The sequence below is a fragment of the Moschus berezovskii genome, chromosome 27 (assembly GCF_049115385.1).
Source record: "Moschus berezovskii isolate FMDL1 chromosome 27, NW_MosBer_1.0, whole genome shotgun sequence".
Taxonomy (NCBI): Eukaryota; Metazoa; Chordata; class Mammalia; order Artiodactyla; family Moschidae; genus Moschus; species Moschus berezovskii.
In genome coordinates, this window is record NC_142486.1 from 35,728,127 (window position 1) to 35,750,485 (window position 22,359).

A 22,359-nucleotide genomic window follows, 5' to 3' on the forward strand; every position below is an offset into this window, starting at 1 on the left:
TTACTTTTACTTTCTGAAAGCCGTCTCAGAGAATGAACTTTAAACCTCATTTCTGCGGGAGAAGCTGATGAAAAGTGGCCATAATATCATGCTTGCTGTTTTTGCTCCCTCCTCTGTTCCTCGTCTTCCAATGGGTTTACTCAAGCTCATCTTGGCCGGGTCTTTCCATTTTTTTCCTAGTGAGTCTGCATCTAGTTCTCTTTTCCATTTTTTTTTTAACCTATAATTTGTCCCCATTTTTGACCCCTCCCTCTACTCCAGAATATCTCAAACTTTCTTGAAGACAATTACCTAGAATGCTTGTTAAAAGATATGGATGTCTGGGTTTCAGCCCTGACCACCTGCATGAGAATTTCCAGGAGGGAGGTCTGATTAATCTGGACAGTACCTCCAGGGAGGGAACTGTGGTCCCGGGTAATTTTTTACCATGGAGACATTTGGGAAAACCTGCTGAGACATCTCTTACAAATTCAGTTTCATTTTCGCTTCAAAGCCCATCTTTCCCAGAAGACTGTTGGATAGAGGGAGGCTTTGTGGAAGAAGAGAGGATGACTAATTTAAGAAAAATGAGGAAATAGTCAATTACCGAGCACAAGACAGAAGGCTGTGTTCGTTTCGATCCTTTGGAATGTGAACACCAAAGGGCCACTAGCTAACACTGATGGAACATTATCCATGACAGGTGGTTGCTGAGTGCTGTATGTATGTATTCTTTCATTTATTTTTCCTGACAATCTCTCTTATCCTCCCCAACTTCACAGATGACGTAACAGAGTCAGAAAAAGGTCATGTAATGTGAACGAGATGTTAAGGGGTGGAGGTAAACCCTGGAGATAGCTGCACTGGGTCAAGACTCGAGCCTTTTTTTTTGCTTAAATATAAAAATCATAATCAAGATATTTTGATATTTTTATTCTGTTATTTATAACTAAGTATAGCTGATTTACAATATTATATTAGTTTAGGGTATACAACATAGTGACTCAGTATTTTTATAGACTGGACTCCATGCACAGTTATTATAAAATAATGGCTAAGTATTCCATACTTTATAATATATCTTTGTTCTTATTTATTTTTATACATAGTAGTTTGTATCTATTAATTCCATATCCCTATTTTACCCTTCCTCTCTTCCTTTCCCCACTAATCTCTAGATCTGTGAGTCTGTTTATTTATATATATTCATCTGTTCTGTTTTTTTAGATTCCAAGACCCCAAGTCTCATTCACTCTCTAAGATTCTTCTCAGGGATGCTCCCACAAAGGGTATGGAGTCAATAATGGGTGTGGCTTGTCTATGGAGGAATTTTCATAGTCTTTCTCTCTTTTAATCTATCACCAAACTTTATGATGTTTTACGATGATTTCCACAGATCAGGGATCCCAAACCTCTGGGATCTAAGGCCTGAAGATCTGAGGTGAAACTGATGTCATAACAATAGAAATAAAGTACACAATAAATGTAATGTACTTGAATCATCCCCAAAGCACCCCCCAACCCTACCCCCATCCACGGAGAAACTGTCTTCCACAAAACCGGTCTCCGGTGCCAAAAACGTTGGCCACCTAGACTCTGGATCTGTTTCTGCTGGTGGGAACTCTTAAATGAGTCCTGGAACTTGCTATATTATCCTTAATATCTTGCTTTTCATCTTAGGCTAAATCTCACCTCTTGGCAATTTTCTTTTCTTCGACAAACCACCCACAGCTGAATTCTAAGAGTCAAATGAAAATAACAGCCAGCCACGATTGCTGGAGGGGACGTGAGGGGTTAGGTATGAATAAGATACAGAGAAATCTTCCCACCTGGGTGGGGGTCGAGGGAAAGGCCAGATTGGAGATGTCCTCCCATCAAATAATACTGGTTTTAAATTTTACTGGTAAAGGTGCTGGTCATTTACCTTCTTCGGCCTTTTAGTTAATCTTTGTCTCTACTGTTACACAAAACTCAGGCTTGATGCCACTCACAGCCAGTTTCCTCTTGTAGCCAAAGCTATGAATATTCACTCTAACACACAGACGCACAGGTATGTGATTAAAATCCTTCAAGGCTATCTTCTAAAGTATTCCTTCAGCCTGAGAAGGGAGTCTTCTGGTCTGACAGATGTCAGCCCAAGATGGCAATGGACAAAGTTAATTTAATTCTATCTGTGAGTTCCAGGGTATCTGTTAGTTATAAAGTAGAGGTTCTCATTATAGTACTCTAAGATTCTTTTAAAAAATATAAAATACCAATGACCAGGGCTCCCCAGGTGGCTCAGATGGTAAAGAATCTGCCTGCAATGCAGGAGGCTTGGGTTTGATCCCTGGGTTGCAAAGGTCCCCTGGAGAAGGGAATAGCAACTCACTTGAGTATTCTTGCCTGGAGAATTGCAAGACAAGAGGAGCCTGGTGGGCTATACAGTCCATGGGGTTGCTAAGAGTTGGACACGACTGAGTGACTAACACTTTTTCTTTCAATGATCAGACCATCTTTTAAAATATAACATACCCATGACCAGACCCAATCATTTAAATCAGAATTCTAGAGAGTAGTAGCAGGTATTTCCAAAAAGTCACACAGGTGTTTCTAATGTGTCTGCCAGCACTGAGAACTAATTTCTCACATATGTTCTCTGAACATAGATATCTGCCTTTACAGGAAATAAGAATTGCATGTTCTTTTGTTTTTTAAATTAAATTGTGCTACTTGATTTCCATTATTTACAGTTCTTGAAATTATAATTATTGGCATTTGTAATCAATACATTCTTCAATGTATTTCTTAATAGTTATTAATTTTTAAATAACTATGTTTACCAGATGATTCTTTTTAGACACATAAAATTCAGGTAGAAAGGTACACTAATCAGGTTGTTGGTCATATTTTAAAAGTTACTGGAATCTTGGGGCATCCAGCCATGATTGATTCCTGCATAAATGTAATATGCAGACAAAAGATGCTCCTATTACAGTTCTACTTGGTACCTTTGCTGAATAGTTTACTGATGTGATTCATTCACTCCTCAGATACTTAATGAGGGCTTGCGATGGGCCAGGCAACCAGCTGCTGCTGCTGCTGCTGCCAAGTCGCTTCAGTCGCGTCCGACTCTGTGTGACCCCATAGACGGCAGCCCACCAGGCTCCTCTGTCCCTGGGATTCTCCAGGCAAGAATACTACAGTGGGTTACCATTTCCTTCTCTAATACATGCATGCGTGCTAAACCGCTTCAGCCGTGTCCGACGCTGTGTGACCCTATGGACAGCAGCCCACTAGGTTCCTCTGTCCACAGGATTCTCTAGGCAAGAATACTGGAGCAGGTTGCCATTTCCTTCTCCAAGGCAACCAGCTAAGCTTAAGGAATTTGATGCCATGCTCGTGGTCTTTAAACCACTGAGGAGTGTCTATTACTGGGCTTGGCTGTCTCGAAGCTCATAATCTAATTTATATTTCAGTTTTATCACCTTGAAAGGAAGACCGATTTGCTTGTGATCAGTATTTTACCTCTCCGCTCCACCCCACCCTGACTCAGTTCTAAAGTTCTAGAACTGTACAAATTCCATTCAGATTCATATTTTCCCTGCCCTGTTGCTTTATATATATATAAAATCATATGGATGCCATGTAGAATCAAGATGAAGTACAAAAAACAAGCGAATAAGTAGATTAACTATAGACTCCTCTGAAATGGCTATCCTGATGTTTTTAAAAAGAGGAATGCACTCACACCCATTCAAAACTATTTCATGGAGCAACAGTTCCTACACAAACATTGCATACATTAAAAAGTTTAAAGCGAAAGGAGTTAAGGCCTGCGAATCTGTCCCCAGTTTGAATCTTCCTCACCAAACCTCTGAGTTGTAGACACTCAAACGCAAGGCCACCTCCGTTTCCTGGAGACCTGAGCACAGCCCTCTTCTGAAATGTTAGTTTCTCCAAAATGTAATACTCTCCCTTGTTCCCACTGCACTGCTTTTCCCAGCTAAAGTGAAAGAGAACTAGCAGAGTCCGGAAGCTGGGCCCCGTCACACACAAGCTGTGTTCCAACAGAAAAATCATTTCATTTTTCTGGGCCTCAGTTTTCTTATCTGGAAAATGGGAACAAACAGCACACTTGCACACACGTGTGCACGCACACACACAGGCCTCTCTTAGGGTTGTTTTTGTTTGGGGGGGCAGTATATGTATGTGCAGATCAATGAGAACATGTATGGGGAAGCAGTTTGCTTGGGGTGTGTATTATTGTTCAGCAGTGTCTGACTGTTGGCAACCCTGTGGACTGTAGCCCACCAGACTCTTCTGTCCAGTAGATTTCCCAGGCAGGAATACTGGAGTGGGTAGCCTTTCCCTTCTCCAGGGGATTTTCCCAACCCAGCGATCAAACCTGGGTTTCCTACATTGCAGGCAAATTCTTAACTGTCTGAGCCACTATGGAAGCCCATTTGGGGGAAGACATTTATTTTTTTGGCTGCATGGACTCAGGAACACTGTAAGCTTCTCTCCCTCCACAAAGACATTGGCTGTTTGTGTTGTTAAGTCCTGGGCTTCTGTGGTTTTAGGGCAAGTGGGGATAGTTAAGAGTCTTTTGAGGTTGTAGGTCATTTTACAGATGGCTACAACCTTCAAGAAGGTAAAATTCCACCTCAGTTTTCATTGGGCAGGCAAACAAGAGCACAGCGGGGTACCAATTACAGGTTGGAAATGGGTTTGGCAGATTCTCTGAACAGCATATATTTCTCTAGAGTAGGAGTCCCCAGCCTCCAGGATCTAATGCCTGATCATCTGAGGTGGAGCTGATGTAACAACAAGAGAAATAGAGTACACAATAAATGCAATGCACTTGAATCATCCCCAAACCATCCACTCCCACCCCAGGACGTGGAAAAACTGTCTACCATGAGATTGGACCCTGGTGCCAAAAAGGTCGGGGACTGCTGTTCTAGGAGAAGCCACCTCATATTGAGGAGGGGGGCCTCTGAGATCCTGGAGGCTCAGAAGCCCAGGGTGCCCAGGTTGAGCCTCTGGATGGTGGATAGGCCACACTGAGATGGTCTGGGTCTATGTAGGAGTTGTGTGCAAAACAAAGGGAGCTAATGGTGGAAAGTTCCAGAAACATCCTAATCCCGGGGGATTCCAACAACCCACTACTACCACAGCATCAGACTTCTCATCAAGTATGATGGGAAAAGGGCAACATAGGCAGGTTTGGCTTTTTTTTTTTTTGACTCTTTGAAGCCATGTTGGTTTGGGGGCAGGGTCTACACTGGGAGAATCGATTGTTTTTTCTTACGAACTTGATGCGCCCCTGGTAGCCTAACAGCTCCTCCTTGGACATGAAAAAAGAAGAAATTATCCAGGAGAAAGATGAACATAAGTACAGGCTGTTTGATCACAAGGTTCCCAGGTGCTTCTCCCTTCAAAACATTTTTGCCCAATCTATTTCCCCCCCAATTTTGAGATACGATTGACAAATTAAAATTGTTTATAACCAGGCTGTACAGCGTGCTTTTTTTTAAAGGTGTGCAAAGTGATGACTTAATACCCATGTACATCGTGAAAAAGTAAGACAATCAAGCTAATTAACATATCCATCACTACACAGCGTCACCTTTCTTTGCCTGTGGTGAGGACATTTAAGTTCTACTCTCTTGGCCAATTTCCAGTCAATGTGTTTTCATGTTTCTAGGATGAAAGTCAAGATTGAAAAACCAACAAAAAATCTTCTAGAGGCAAAAATTTCTGACTCAGAGAACCTGCTGCCACATGAAAGGGCTCATTTTTCAGTCAACAAAACAAATTATGCTCCTAGTTTAGTGATGCTGCTGATAATAATAATAAGGATGATGATGTTGATGATAATATCCTGAGTGCTACTGAGCATCAGTGCTATGCAAGGAGCTTTCTCTTCATGACCACAATTAACTCTCACAACCACTCAGGAAGGCAGGCATCACTCATTGCCCACCCCCCAATCCCTTTAATGATGAAATTAGCTTGCCACTACTATCTTGTGTAGTAAGGAACTTACAAACTAAGACTCAGGTTCTAAATCTCATTCTCTGATCGTAATCTGTAGGCAAATCAGCAAAGATTGGCCAATGCACGCACCAATCAAAGAGCAGGCACAAGGAGTGTGACAGACCCCGCTTTACATCCCGACCAGGGCAATGATAAGCTGAGGAAGCACAGGTTCCCAGCATGTTAGTGTTACAGTGGGTCCTGAAAGACTGCCTCGTCTAAAAACAATCTGTCCTTTCAGATGGATTTAATGTGCTTGATTTTGTCCATATATATGCAATGCTTTCTTCTTCTGATTTGGACCATTTTTAAAGTCTTTATTGAATTCGTTACGATACTGCTTCTGTTTTATGTTTTCTCTCTTTTTTTTTTTTTTTGGCCACATGGCATGTGGGATCCCAGCTCCCTGTGCAGGGATCAAACCCACACTCCCAGCATTAGAAGGTGAAATCTTAACCACTGGACCACCAGGGCAGTCCCTCAATAATTTCAAATAATCATGTGTGTGTGTGTGTGTGTGTGCGCTTACTTGCTCAGACGTGTCCGACTCTGCGTCCCCATGGACTGTAGCCCGTCAGGGTCCTCTGTCCATGGGATTTTCCAGGCAAGAATACTGGAGTGGGGTGACATATCCTACTCCAGGGATCTTCCTGACTCAGGAACTGAACCCTCATCTCCTGCATTGCAGGTGGATTCTTTACTGCTGAGCCACCAGGGAAGCCCTCAACCATATATGCCCTAAAAAAAACACCTGTCAATCATCAAATTATTGCTAACACCATGCTTTCCACCACCTTTCTGCAGTTTATCAAAGAGTGAGTGTTTACCTTTGCCTCTTTATACTTCTAACTGGTATATTCTCTCCCTTTCAGTTCAGTTCAGTTCAGTCGCTCAGTCGTGTCCGACTCTTAGCGACCCCATGAACCACAGCATGCCAGGCCTCCCTGTCCATCACCAACTCCCGGAGTTTACTCAAACTCATGTCCATCAAGTTGGTGATGCCATCCAGCCACCTCATTCTCTGTCGTCCCCGTCTCCTCCTACCCCCAATCGCAGATGGCAAAACAGGGGCTCCATAAAAGTAACAGAAGTCTGATACGACTTTTCCAGGGTAGGTTTTATAACAGGAAGAGTCTACAGTTATTCACAACCCATGAGGAGATATTATTAACAGCACAGGATCATTCTGATTAGCTTTGGATCTTTGGGGTGAAGAAAATGATGACTAGTGGCCCTAGGCTAGCTGAAGGAAGAAGTCACAACAAAATGGATTGTGAGGGACAACCAACCTCGGGCAACTCTGACCTTCTCCTTGAAAAAGGGAGAGAGCAGAGGAGACAGTCCCTAATCAACAAGTCACAAAGACAAACTCTCTTACACATGCAAGATGTGTGGAGGGAGAACCCAGAGTGAACACTGTTTACTGCCCATGTGCATGCTAAGTCAGTTCAGTCGTGTCCAACTCCCTGCGACTCTATGGCCTGTAGCCCGTCAGGTTCCTCTGTCCATGGGATTTTCCAGGTAAGAGCACCTGAGTGGGCTACCATTTCCTCCTTCAGGGCATCTTCCTCACCCAGGGATCGAACCTGCATTTCTTATGTCTCCTGTACCGGCAGGTGGGTTCTTTACCACTAATGCCACCTCGAAAGTCCCATTGACTGCCTACTGGGGTAGAACTGAAGCACCTCAAGAATGGCCCTTCTCACAAATCGCCTACAAATCTCCCTGGGATCTTAAAAGTGTAGATTCTGGTTCAAGCGGGGCTTGATAGTCTGCGTGTCTCACAAGTTCCTGGTGAGGCCAACTGGGAATTTGGTTGGTCAAGGAACCACGCTTTGCAGTGCAAGTATCTAAGGACCCTAAGTAATAACCCCTCTAACCTTGAAATTAGAACAGAATAAGGGAAGCACTTCTTTCCATGTTGTTTGTTAATTTTACGTTCAAGTCAAAGATGTTAAAGAAAACAATTAAAAAAAAAAACCAGCAGAGAAATTATTCTGGGAAAGCAATGGAACTAATATTTTCCAGGACACATTTTTTGATGTGTCCCCAGCCCCACCATGTGGGCTCCTATTCTAGTGTCTAGAAGTGATCCACAAACCCTTTAACCATGTAGAAATGGTGTGTGTGTGTGGGGGAAGTCTCTCATCTCTTAATGCAATCAAATTTCAAATGACAATATTGGCCCATGAAAGGAGGTATTAAAAGGATGCTAGAGGTATTAAAAGGGTGTTAGGAGCATCCAGAGATCCTAGTTTTCTTTTTAAAGAAATTTCCACAGCTACAAAAACACTGGTAATCACTGATCCAGGTTATCAGACATGTGATGCATTTCTAGACTCTCAGGCCAAGGCATTTCAATCTAAGTGATTATGACAATGAAGGGAAAAAGGCTGTTTGGTTTTGATTCTGAATCTTCTCCCCCAAATCTACTGATTGATCCAAACATTCACACATCATAATGTAGCAAGAATAAGCTTGAAAGTTAGCTATTGCAATTCCCTCAATGTCTCTCCTTCCCAACTAGCGGTGGTGGTTTAGTCGCTAAGTCATGTCCATCTCTCCTGACCCCATGGACTGTATCCTGCCAGGCTTCTCTATCCATGGGATTTCCCAGGTAAGAATACTAGAGTAGGCTGCCATTTCCTCCTCCATGAGATCGTCCCAACCCAGGATTCGAACCCGTGTCTCCTGCATTGCAGGCTGATTCTTTACCACTGAGCCACTTGGGAAGCCCCTCCTACCCAACTACCATCCGGCTAAATTCTGATAGCAGTCCCTACTCTAAATGTTTTGGATGTTAATTAAAGATGAAATGCACTACGGTTTGGAGGAGAATCTAATTCCAGAAGTCAATCACTGTGATCTACCCTAGGGAGAAAATCATAAGTTATTTATTTGGGTCTAATGACTCTTCACAGGCATGCATTACACACAAATATGAAAATAAAATAAAGCCTACATATAAACAGAAGTCAGTTCTTCTGGAAGAGAATTCAGGTTCTCTTCATGGGTATTAGAGCCAGAACTTGCTGTGATAACGTTAAAAGAATGAACTCTAATGAAAAGTTCCTTCTTACCTGCAGAGATAGATTGTCTAGGATATGTGATAGTGACCAAAAAAATAAAAGGCGTAGGGGAGCGGGTTTAATTTTTGTCACACTCATGAATGCTTCATGAGCTCAGAGCTTATCTGTGTTTGTGTGCTAAGTCCCTTAAGTTCTGTTTCACTCCTTGTGACCCTGTGGACTGTCCTGCCAGGCTCCTCGGTCCATGGGATTCTCCAGGCAGAATACTGGAGTGGGTTGCATGCCCTCTTCCAGGGAATCTTCCTGACCCAGGGATCGAACCTGTGTTTCTGTATCGCCTGCATTGGCAGGCAGATTCTTTACCACTAGCACTGTCTGAGAAGCCCCAGAGTCTATCTCTGGCCTGTCTATTTCCTTCCATTCCACGTGACTGGAATACTGTCTTCTATGAGGAAAGGTCTTTATCTGCAATGGAAATGGCTGATCCAGAGGTTTCTGTGTACAGTTTCTCATCAGAGGTGTCTGACTGGCCTCTGGAAAGCACTGGGCTTTCTCACCTGCCTCTAAACCCTTCACAGTTGAAGGGTCTTGATGATATTACTGAAAAGAGAGGTTTTATTTGCTTTTTTGTGGCCCATCAAGTCAATGATCTGCAACCTGAAAAGTATGTAATTAGGCCATGACATGACCAAAGGAGTTGTTATATCTTGTCTTGTCACCGGCAAACATAGCTCCCCACATGGCTGTGACAGCCATGGCCTATTGGGTTTGGAATTTCCTTTAATATCTCCCCAACTCCTTCTTGGTCCAGTCTGTTGACTATTACAGGCTTGCTTCTTTTTTTAACAGCTTCAATTAAATTACATATTCAACCGGCAGTGCCTAACACTAGTTAAGAAGCCATTACAGATTACGGACTCAAGGCAACTAGTTCTTGAAACAAAAAGTTGAGCACTTTTTCTCTCAATGTGTGCGTGTGTGTGTCGGCATATGCGTAAATTAAAAATGAGAAACTCAGGGAATATATCCATCAGTAACAGACATATTACTTTTCATCACTGAGGGCTCTGTGTCCATAAACACATGTTCCCCAAATCACACTGATGCTACCATCAAGAACTACACACTCCCTCCTTCACTCTTCCCAGGCCATCTCAGTCCTCATCAAATAGAATCACTGTCCATCTGCAGAGCAGACTGGCAGAAAATATAATTATCTTAGTTATCGTAATTTGTTCGGTGAATGCTCAACGAGAATTATTGATCCATGGGGAAAATAAATAAATGAGAGCATGAAATTCCATTCATTTTTTAATCACTAAGTTGCATCTTCGTTATGATTATTTGAAGCGGCAAACGTGCCTTAGCTCTGACTTTGTAACAACAGCATAAGGGGACAGAAACAATCCAGGACCTAGGCTGACAGACACTGGACTTGAACCTCAACAGTGGGATTTCCCGGGGTGTACATCACTGTGCCTGGGCCTGCTTCTTGTGTCTGGGCCCTGGGAGTTCCCCTGAGGATGGCCACACGTGTCCCCCCTCGTCCTTCGATAGTGCTAGGTGAAGCCTGTGTTCCTAGCGTCGTTACTGACAGGGCGTCCCTTGTCTGACGCATCATCCCATCTTAAACGATCACTTAAGTGGCCTATTTAAAATGATCCATCTTAAATGATCATTATACAGCTGCCCTCACTAAACTGCTTCCCTGATCAGGTCATTTGTTCCAACGTGGTGCATACTACCTGACAGACAAGTGGTTACAACTGCTGAAAAATTAACTTCAAAAGAGAAATCTACATAGTGAAAAGATTTAAAAGTGGCAGGAAAGTCACCTAAGACGGCTTACTTTAAGAAAACCTGATTTATCAAAATCTGAACTTCTGAGGACTGATCAATTAAAGGACCTATGTAGCTCCTGAATACATGGTTTTCCATTTTAAAAAAAGAAAGAAACAAAGCAAAACAAACAAATTATTCCAGAACTCAGTGGATTCAAAGGATTAGATTGGCACAGAATCCTACCTACTCTATTTAAAAGTCATGTCTACAGCATAATCAGCTGAACAGATTTGATCCTTACTTTCCCTAAACTTTGACTCTGGAATGGGTTAAAGAAACAACAGATTCAAACCCTCAGATTCAAATGCTCAGATTCAAACTCTCAGATTCAGGTGGAACTAAAATAACCTCGATGGTCTTGGTTTCCTCCAAGCTCACTCTTGCTTTCCAGATTTAAAACTCTTAGTGGATGATGTTATGGGGAATATAAAATAAAATATGAAAAATTGGAATTGAGGATTATGGAAACAAGAACATGAAAAAAAAACGAGAACATTTTATATAGTCCCCCTGATGTGCTAAATATTTCATAGGCAGTATCTTGAAACCTCCAAACCACTCTGTGAGGGAATCAATAAACCCATCACATATGATGTGATGGAAGACCGAGAAATGACTCCTCAAGGTTGCTCTACTAAGATGCTCAGAGCCTGGGGACTAAGGGCATAGACTTCACTCTCAAGCTGAACTGAGCCTCTTCTTCATCTTTCCCTAGTCTTGTCTTCCCTATCTGTGAAATGGAGGTGGCAACAGCAATTGAATAGGGTTGGTATGCCAAGTCCATGACTGTCTTTATAAAGCACCTTAAACAGTGCCAATCACAGAATAAGGGCTCCATACATAGACACTGTTGCTATATAATTATTATTATAATTATCACAGAGAGATGATCTGAATCAAAGTGTGCCAAGCTACTGTATTAAACTTCAAGAAGTCTTAGGAAACAGTGAGAATACCAAAGTCCTCTGTTTCCACCTAATGAACATTTTTCCAGGAGCATTTTCATATATATGGCAAGTTTTATTGATCAAATTTATTTTGATCTGGATTGTGTACCTTGGAAAATGAAATTTACAGACAATACCTGTTTCTTTCTAGTTACCCTAAAGCTGTCTAGATAAATCAGCTTCACTTTCTCTTCCTGAGGGGACCCTGTATCACTGGGGGGAAAAAAATGAACCAGTTAAGAAAGTAAACTTTAAACCAAAAAGAAGGACAAGAATATAAATAAAAAATAAGAATACATTATATGCACTACTATGTATGAATGTATATTTTCAATGCAGTGTTCTAATTGAAAGCTGTATGTGCTATTCTGGTCACTGCAGTACAAACCATATAAATATAGACATTAGTGACTCATTCCTGTTACAAGTTCACAGAGCAACTTTTTCTTTTTTTAATTGCAGGACCCAGAAGAGCTCATCAGGATGAGTGAAAGTAAAAGTGAAAGTGTTGGTTGCTCAGTTGCGTCTGACTCTGTGCGACCCCATGGACTGTAGCCCACCAGGTTCCTCTGTCCCTGGAATTCTCCAGTCAAGAATACTGGAGTGGGTTGCCATTCCCTTCTCCAGGGAATCTTCCGGACCCAGGGATCGAATCCAGGTCTCCTGCATTGCAGGCAGATTCTTTACAGTCTGAGACACCAGGGAAGCCCAAGGGATGAGTGAGAACAGCGGAAAAGATTAAAAGCTAAAGTCAAGAACAACTTCAGAGCACTATCAATAAAAGATACAGAGGAGTAACCACTGCTTGCTGCCATGTTTTAACTCAACATGCCGGGATGTGAGTCCCAAATAGCTTCCTTTTGACCCCAGGTCCTGGTCTTAATTGTGGATCTATCCTCTCTGGACACCCATGAACTAAGCCCTCAGGTCCTCGTCCATCTGAGAATTCTACTGTTGGCATCACCAAGTTTTATAAAACCCTCACTCTATTTTCCACCAGTGGATTTCTCAAAAAGGATTGAAAATGTAAACAAAATATAATATGGAGTCTATCATAGAGTTGCCAGCTTTTGCTTTGCCGAGGAAGAACATTCAAAACAAAACTGGATTAAAAAAAGGAGAAAGCAAAGCTGTTGTCATCCTTTCATACAAGAAAAGCTATTTTCACAGCATATGGGAAAGAAGCTTGGTTAAAGTCTGGCCATTCTCCAGACAAGAGAGTTGGTCACCATATTACATGGTCCATGGTTTTCTCCGGTCCTGGAAAACCAGTAAGCATGTCATCAGAAGCAGTCACCTGGTCTTGAACTGGCCGTGGGAGATAGCATGTGTTAAGTCGCTTCAGTCGTGTCCGACTCTTTGCGATCCTATGCCAGGCTCCTCTGTCCATGGGATTCTCCAGGCAAGAATACTGGAGTGGGTTGCCATTTCCTTCTCCAGGGTTTCTTCCCGACCCAGGGGTCGAATCCATGCCTCTTACATCTCCTGCACTGGCAGGTGGGTTCTTTACCACTAGCGCCACCTGGGAAGCCCAAAGGAGATAGTGCTTCACACAAAGCACTAGTCCAAGATCTTGAAGTCCCTCATCGCACACGCCACAAGGAATGGGTGCTTTTAACCAGAAGCAGTTTCAACCTTGATCTAACTTGGTTCATACAAGAGGAACAGGGAAATCTATGAACTTCCTTCCTATCTCTGCTTTTGCATGGTCTACCCTCATTCAGGAATCCACATGATTCAGAGATGAAGCTTTCAGCAAGAAAGAGCAAAATTGTGCAGTCCCTAAAGTATGACAATATTTAAAAATTAACCCTTCTACCAAAAAAATTTGAAGAGTAAATTAAATTTTTCATTTCATGGTGCTCATATATATGTTTTGTAGCCTGGCAACCCCTTAATTTTTAGCCTATATGAGTCGATAAATACTCCACAAAAAAATGGTATATCATTTTAAATGCAATTATTAGCCTTCTTTTAATGACAATTCTCTATTATTTAATCTAAATCTAGGAAGTAAAACATTCTAAAATAGATAGTGAGTACCCACACGAATGGAAATCAACTCAAACCCCTTTAGTTTTTCAGTTTAGGTCAAACTAAAGTTATACATAAGAATTTAGTTCTATGTCCTGGTGTTAAGCTTATCATGAAAGATTATGAGAGCATAGAAAGAGTCTTTTCCTGTCTGTCCATACTTCCTTCCTTCTTGCTTTCTTTCCTTTTTCCCTCCCTCTTTCTCTCTTCTCGTTTTCTTTCCATCCATCCACCTAACCACTTATGTCTATTATCTGTCTACTTTTCCATCCATCCACCCACCCATCTATGTGTGGATATTCATATCTATCCCTGTGCTGTGCTGTGCTATGTCATTTCAGCCGTGTCCAACTCTTTGTGACTCCATGGACTGTAGCCTGCCAGGCTCCTTTGTCCATGGGGATTCTCCAGGCCAAAATACTGCACTGGGAAGCTGTTCCCTCCTCCAGGAGATCTTCCCAACCCAAGGATCGAACCCAGATCTCCTGCATTGTAGGCAGATTCTTTACCATCGGAGCCACCAAGGAAGCCCATGAACACTGGAGTGGGTAGCCTATCCCTTCTCCAGTGGATCTTCCCAACCCAGATATCAAACCGGGGTCTCCTGCATTGCAGGTGGATTCTTTACCAACTGAGCTATCAGGGAAGTCCCTATCTATCTCGACCACCATATAATTTTTAGTTGGCTTGCTGTGATTCATGGGGTCACGGAGAGTCGGACACGACTGAGCGACTGAACTGAACTGATAGATCAACCGCTCCATGACCCCAAAGACATGACTATTTATTCCTATTGAGTTTTAAGAAAGGCTACTAATCTATTTCTCTCTGACATAGAATCTATTATTTATAGGTTATGAGTATCACATTTAAAAGATGTTCTAGCATGGGGCTCATGACTGGCACAACTTGGCATATCCTGACCTCCTTGTATTAAGATTTATTTATCTAGACAAGCATATAAGTCCTCCCTGAGGTCCTAAGGCAGAAGTGTGTGTATGTGTTGTGTACACACATATTTTTCACATGTATATGTGAGCAATATATACACACAGCATACATATATGTATATGTACGACTAGGGAGAGAGCAAGATTATCAATATTGATATTATATGGCATTTTAATTGGGCTTCTATTAAGCTGTGATTAGTCAGTTGCTCAGTCCAACTGAGTTGCTCATGTCCAACTCTGTGACCCCATGGATTGTAGCCCACCAGGCTCCTCTCCATGGGATTTTTTCCAGGCAAGAATACTGGAGTAGGTTGCCATTTCCTCCTCCAGGGGATCGAACCTGTGTCTCCTGAATTACAGTCAGATTTTTTACCACTGAGTCATTGGGAAAGCCCCTCTATTAAGCTGAGCTATATGAAATTGCCAATATTCTACCATTTCGGGTTCACAAAAATAGAAGCTTCAGATGGTAGAGTCTAATGTTGCCGAAAAACTGAAAGGTCTCAAAAAACAAAAAAAGGGTAGAAAATAAAACAACAAACAGAAGCCTGTTGCTTGCTGTCTTTTTTGCTCAGTCTAGAACCACCTGTATGCTGGAGCTACTGCTGGAGGTCAAAAGCTGCTAACTGTTAAGGATCTTTACGGAAAGGCAAGTGTCCATGAAAACAGTGGGCCAGGGTAACTAGCAGGGCACCTGGGGCATCATGAAATCTCAGAGCGAATGCCTCTATTAGTTTCTCCTCTAGCTGGTCTGAATTGAGTTCCCTTCTGCCCTAATGTGGAGGGCTGTTTCCATGCACTGTGTGTTAGGGGATGTTAGGATGTTTGGCAAGCAGGGCAAGCATGACGGATGTCTGCCTTTTTGGCGTGGTAACATTGTCATCAAAGCTGTGTACACATCAGACACGTTTACCCAAATACCTGTAGCGTGATTCATTGAAAAGGAAATCTTCCCCTCTCCCTCCCTGCCTCCCAATTTGGCTGCTCAAAGATGCAACAAGGACCAAGTCAGAAGACACAAAGAAACCGAGAGCCAGTCAATCAGGAGAAGCCTGCCCACAGGCTTCATTCAAGCAAGCCATTCATCGAGCTAATGTGGTGATGGACCTGTCCAATCCAGAACATACCACAAACACATCAGCAATACCAAGTGGCATGCAATGACCAGATGATCATCGGCCCCACTGCCATGCTTTGATTGGTTCAAGCTCAGAAAACCATCTCCCTTGAGAGTCTAGATAGCTGGCTTTCCACAAATCAAAGTGAGATTAGAAGATTTGAGGTGAAGTCAAAGGCTTACCAAATCTTTCCTAAATGCCCAAGAAAGACATTTGCCTATTGCCGTTTGATTCGTCAATGAGTCTGCAAAATTACCTAGTCCAGTCAGGTCTTTTTCTTTGGGGAGAAATCACCGCTCACACCAGATGGTCTTCCTTCCGGAGGTCGGCATTCAAGAAACTCTCGGGGTACTCCGAGATAATCATCGTGTGATCATTTAACTGAGAAGTTGATGGGCAGGGAGTTAACGAGGTGGCCATCAATGAACTTCTGACCAGTCCTGAGGTTACTGGAGTTCAAGATTTTCCAAAAGGCCCCTGAATCTTTGATGAGGGCTTAATTTGTGCTGATAAAAGGTAAAATTCTACTGACTGGGGACATCAAACTTCTTTCCCTTTCAAGATGTTTGAGAAGTGAAGTGAATCTCATGATTAGAAAGTTTGTTGCAGTTTCTCCTTGGAGGTTGACAGCCAATGAGTGTGACCCAAACATTCTCTGTTCCTGCTGATTTTATTTCCTATTTTGAAGGAGTTTCTCTGGGTTAAGAAGCTTTTCTCTTTGTCATCCTGCCTGTCTTCTAGAAAGTAGGTGCTAAGAGTCTCTCCCTACTGATATTATCTTGTGATGGAGTAAAAAATAAGTGATTACACAACTTCCCTGAGATAATTCTAGATTCTTGCCATCTCTAATCGACTGGAAAGCTCTTCTGATAATTTCACATTTTCCCCTAAACATGTGTCTTCCCTTGAAGGGTCTTCTTCTTCGTTACCTGCTTACTAACAATAAACAGAAGTACCACTGTTTCATAAATACGCTTTACAAATCAAACCAGAAACAAAATTTTTAAGAATGTTTTCTGGTAATTTATCTATGTCTGCATTTCTCTCAATGCAATATTTCCATAAGTGGCAAGTGAAATAGGACTAGTAATCAATTTCCACAGCAACCAAAAAGACCTAATGTACACATTTCTTTAATGAATAGCAAGAGGCCAATTATATGGACAAGAGTACATTTAGTTGGTTTCTTCAACTGAAACTATTACACCAAAGTGGGAATTGCAGAGTTAGTCAAGATTTACCAAACCAAGAATGAGGGCAATTTTTCAGTAGGACAGGCTGCCAGTGAGAAATCTTAATAATATTAAAATAACAGATTTCATACATATATTTGCATATATGGTGCCCCCAAGTGCAGCAAAATTTTAACTTATTTTTTAAGGCAAATGCAAATGGAGATGGCCAGATCCTCAAGTAATTCTATCTCAGAATAATATTAAACATTGTTGTTTTTTTTTTCAAATGTCTATGTTGGTCTTATTAAAGAAAGCAATTTAAATCATATCTTTGTAATTAACCTTTTTTTTCAGCTTGGGGATAGATGCACTTATACTGAGAAGGAAGATTAAAAAAAAAAACTCAAAGACTTAAATCTGTTTAAGATTCTTACAATTATGCAGCAGGCTAAAGTTACTATGATTATAATTATATACAAAGTGGGTGTTGGAGAATTTAGCATCGAGAGATATTTTCATAAAAATAATTAAGGGTTGTAGATGAACCACATTACAATTGACACTCTGTGAATCTGCAGTGTGCAGAATTTAATAGAATTAAGCCTTTTCATTTGTAGAATGATCTTGAGAATTTCAAGACTGTCATCATTTTTATTAGCTTTTTTGACCCTCTCAATTTCCCTAATTCAGTGTCAAAGTGTATTGAAGATAGCAACTTTCATAAAACATATTTTGCATCTTAGCAACTGATAATTGGGTAACTGGATAATTTAAGTATTTAGAACTGTGTGCCGACAATTGTTCGGATTTCTCTGGAAGTTCCCTCCAGACTTGACAGCTCTCGATGGCTGTTTATAAGAATAATAGGAAGTTATAGGAATAATACCTGCATACAATCATAAAACAGATCTTAACTCCGTCTTGCCAAAGAGCTATTTGATCATGAGTTTTTATGCCTGGGGTTTTCAAAGTGTGACACTGAGGATTCAGGAATTTCTTTTGCTTTCGTATACCTCCAAAGAAGTCTGTAGTTACAAAGAACTAAGGATACATCTTGTGAGAAATGGAATGGAACTGCAGAGAAAGCATACCACAGCAAACTAAGAGAGGAACTGAGTCACAAGAGATCCGAGAGGAGACCCAAAGTCTGCCAACACTCCCCATTCACGAGTTCAAGACACCTCCTGCTTACCTGTCGAACCCAGCATGCCTCAGCCACACATGCAAACTGTTACCATTACTGTTTTATTCATGAAACATAGTTTTAAATTAAAGGAGTCATTACACAAAATAAGCACCCTCCATGACATTTGTGCATGCAGAGCATCTGAACATTCACATTTATGTCCTCTGAAAACAGAGCCAACGATTTGCATTCAATATGGAAACGCACACTTTCTTTTTTTTTTTCCAAAGCACTTATACGAAAATAGCTGTGGCTTGCCATTTCAGAAACTGAGTCATCTGTTAAGCCTGGGTAATGGGTAATAGAGCTCCTCCAACCCCCAGCCCTCACCCCCCGCCATCCAGTTCTGACTTCTGTGTTTCTCAAACCTACTTCAGTCCCTTCCGCTGCCAGTCTTCACATGTGGTGTGCACTACAAATAAATGTTGGCTTATGTTCATAGGCACAGGGTCTGGGCATTGCCAAAAAGAAAGACTCTCCTGGTGAATGCCAGACACACTGCCCGTATTCCTTTAGGCGGGATCTTAAAAGGCAATAAAGGGGAATGCTTTCCTGAATGTACAAAGGTGTAAAAAAGGGAACTGAAGTGTTGAAAATCGAGGTAAACCTGTGGGATCCTCTCTTGGCTTTCGTCCTATGAGTTACACGAATCCAGGATTTTACAGAGAAGCCCAGGAGAAGGTTGTACAAGGGGTGTATTTTGTGCATGCAGGGTGTGCTGTCAGAGGAGCTGTCAGAGGAAAATCAAGTATGCATGGACCCACTGTCTTGTGTCTTAGCAGAGAGGGCGAGCGATCAGAATGAGTGAGGCGTCACTGTGTGTCCTGGCGGCCCCGTGCTGACCTTCACCGTGAGACCTAACTTTCGGGGCACTGCCTTCCCCAGCAGTCATGCATTTGCACTGAGACCAGAAGAGAAGCTCACCTCCCACCAGCTAAGTTCATTTCCAGGTAATAGTCAAGCGTGAGAAGGAAAGCCCTTACCTGTCACTGTAGGCAGCGGCAGTGGCAGGGGTGGGCTGGGCGTAGCGGTATGCAGCATAACCACCCTAAAACACAAGGAGAAAGCGGGCTTAGGAACTCAAAGGAGGCCGACTCAGGGCACCTGATGGTGAGACCCCAGAAGAACAGCAGTGACCCACATCTAGCAGACTCAAGTGGAGGTTAATGAAAGCTTAGTACCAAAACACGCAAGAAAGATGTGGGGTAGACTACCAGCCCCAGCTGGATGTTAAAGATTAGCAGTTGTAAGCAAATCCCAAAGGGGGAACCCAGAGACCCTCTGAAGGAGAGGTACCTACATGTTAATTAATGGTAATCATTTTGGGGTGCAGAGGATTATGGGAGATTATTTAAATGCTTTTTCTACTTTGCTGAACTTTCCAGATTTTCAAAAGTGAGTATGCTTTACCTTGATTTATCAGCTACCAACTTACATCTTATTCAAACCATCTTTGGTTACATCCTTAAAAATCCAATACAGGTCAAGCTAACGCCCTGCTATCTTTGATATTTATTAATGTTAATGTCTTTGATATTTACTTACAAAAATAAGATAATCCTTTGATTGAAACTGTGTTAGGAGTCTCTTGCATATATAGTTGTTCAACCACTAAAGCAACGAAAGAAGACTGTCTCTCGCTTTTTAAATGTCACATAATGATTTAAAAAAAAAAAAAGGAATCTTGAGCACTGCTTAAAAATTCCATCTTTTCAGCTCAAGATATCACACTGGTTTGAACGGGGAATTTGTTGTGGAAAATATGATAAAGTCTTCCAATTTGTAAATGAAATCATTAGGAGAGAGAAAAAATTGGAGAAAAATAATTAACATTTAGTTGTATGTACCAGTAATTGCAATTGTTCAATTAAGCAGAGGACAAGCAAATGGGCATATTTGAAAGGAATTGTGTTCAGTGGAGCATTGATTGTCAAACTGTGAAAATACAGAGCTCCCTGCTCAGCAGACCACAGTAGATACATCAACCACTGTTGAATGATCTTAGTATAATCAACAGGATCCAGTCTCCACCGATAACACGGGGGCCATTCAGGTTCTAAATAGAATACATAGTCCCACGATCCTCTGGGAGAAGGGTTCTCACCCTTGCTGTGAAGGGGCAATTCAGGACAGACAACCATGTCAGAGGGTTTCTAATAGTAAAATAACTGGATGTTGGGGGGATTTAATGGTACCATCTTGAGTAAAGCAGTTCATTATACTTGGCTCCATGTATAGCACAGAAGACAGATGAATGAGAAAATTGCAAGAAGCATCTATCAGAACAGTGATAGGTACAGTGGTCTCTGTAATTTATTTCTACTCTTTGCCAATCATAACCAACTTTCAAAGCAAATTTTCTATCACTTATGTGGCAATTCCAAAAAGCTAGCTTCTCCTTAATCAAGCTCCTTCTTTGGATCACTCTGGAGGAGACACCTCCAAGACATTCTGACAGATAATCACCCATAATTTGGAGCCAGTATTTTTATTAAGTCTCCCTTGAAAAACAATGTGAAAGTTAAAAAAAAAAAAAAAAAAACAAGAGGTGTTAGCCAGAAGCCACCTGGTGTTCCAAACACCATGCTCTTTAATTAGGAATGGAGAAACTCATTAAATGCGCTGAGGAGTTGGGAAAGCAAAGCAGTTGTCACACGGAGCACCAAGCTCCAGGTACAGACTGATGGGCTGATGGGAAATCGGGTCACCCGATTTCTGGAGCCAGTCTTTTCATCAGCTTGCCCATCTCCTCGCCTTTCAACAGGCATCCACAGAGACACAGGTGGGCAGGCATGCGTACTGAACTTAATGAGGTAGGGAGGGGCTGGCACTGGCTTTCCGATAGCTAGGAGGCATTAGCTACAACCAGCGGAAAACTCTGAGTGGAGAACGTGCGCACGCATGTGTGTGTGTGTGTGTGTGTTTTCTGTCACTCTCAGCATGTAAAACAAGTTACTGCAAAGCGCATTGCATCAAGGGCCATGTCAATCAATCATGATGTGGTGACTGTAAATTTGGTTGCTGGAAAGACTTCTAGCAACATCCTACTTTGTGTGAATTCTGGGGGACTCCCTCAACTTCTGCAATGGTTTCTGTCAACGGAAGTAGGTAGCAATTTTGATAAGTGGGAAAAACTATGGCAGTGCAAACAGAAGATACCTAAAATGAACCTCACTGACTGCTATGGTTTAGTCACTAAGTCGTGTCCAACTCTTTTTGACCCCATGGACTTAGCTTGCCAGGCTTCTCTGTTCATGGGATCTTCCAGGCAAGAATACTGGAGTGAGTTGCCATTTCCTCCTCCAGGGGATCTTCCCAATCCAGGGATCGAACGACCTGGGTCTCCCTGCATTGCAGGCGGATTCTTTCCTGACCCAGCCAGAAGCAGCCCCTCTCTGACTACTGGGTTGACAATTACTGCATTGATATATAATGGAGGAGTGTACACCTGGGATCCTTTGGAACAACTGAGGGGCTTGTCTATGAAGCTTTGGGAAGGGTTCATTCTCTATTTGCACATGTTTTAAGAGAAAACAAGTGTGGGTTTCCATGTAAGACAGGCACAAGAGTTCAATGTCCTGATACTTAACTTTGCTATTTAAGAGTATGTTTACAAGTATTCCTGATTCATGAGTCAAGGTCATAGTTTGGTAAAGTCTGTGGAACCCGTGGAGAGATTTTGACCTTGGTCAGTGATCTCCTAGGTGCCCAGTAGACTTGATGATGAACAGAAATGTTCTATACTTGTGCTGTCCAATAGGGTAGCCACTTGTCCTAAATGTCTACGGAAATCTTGAAATGTGGGGACTATAGCAAATAGCATTTTTAATTTATTGAACGTTGAATTCACTTGAATTAAAATGTAAGCAACCACACAGGGCTGGTGGCTACAGCACTGGACAGCCCAGGTCTGTGATCCCCGGAATTTGCAGTAATTGGACAAAGAAAAAGGCGTAGATGGCTTGATGTCTCTGCATCTATATACTGCATCATCTTCCTCTGCGATTCTTCTTCGGCATGGAATCCGTTTAAGGGGAAAACCAGAGTTGTATACTGACTTGGTGCATGTGTGCAC

At 42.0% G+C, this 22,359-nt stretch overlaps 1 protein-coding gene across 9 annotated transcripts in view; it reads right to left on the reverse strand.

The window, feature by feature from the left end:
* Positions 1-22,359, reverse strand: part of RBFOX1 (RNA binding fox-1 homolog 1) — a 411,330-nt gene that overhangs the window by 23,759 nt on the left and 365,212 nt on the right. For all 9 annotated transcript variants that reach the window (XM_055409444.2, XM_055409440.2, XM_055409443.2 and 6 more), the window contains one exon: positions 19,268-19,332. In XM_055409444.2, coding sequence (XP_055265419.1) covers positions 19,268-19,332 — 65 coding nt within the window. The remainder of the gene's footprint in view (positions 1-19,267; positions 19,333-22,359) is intronic.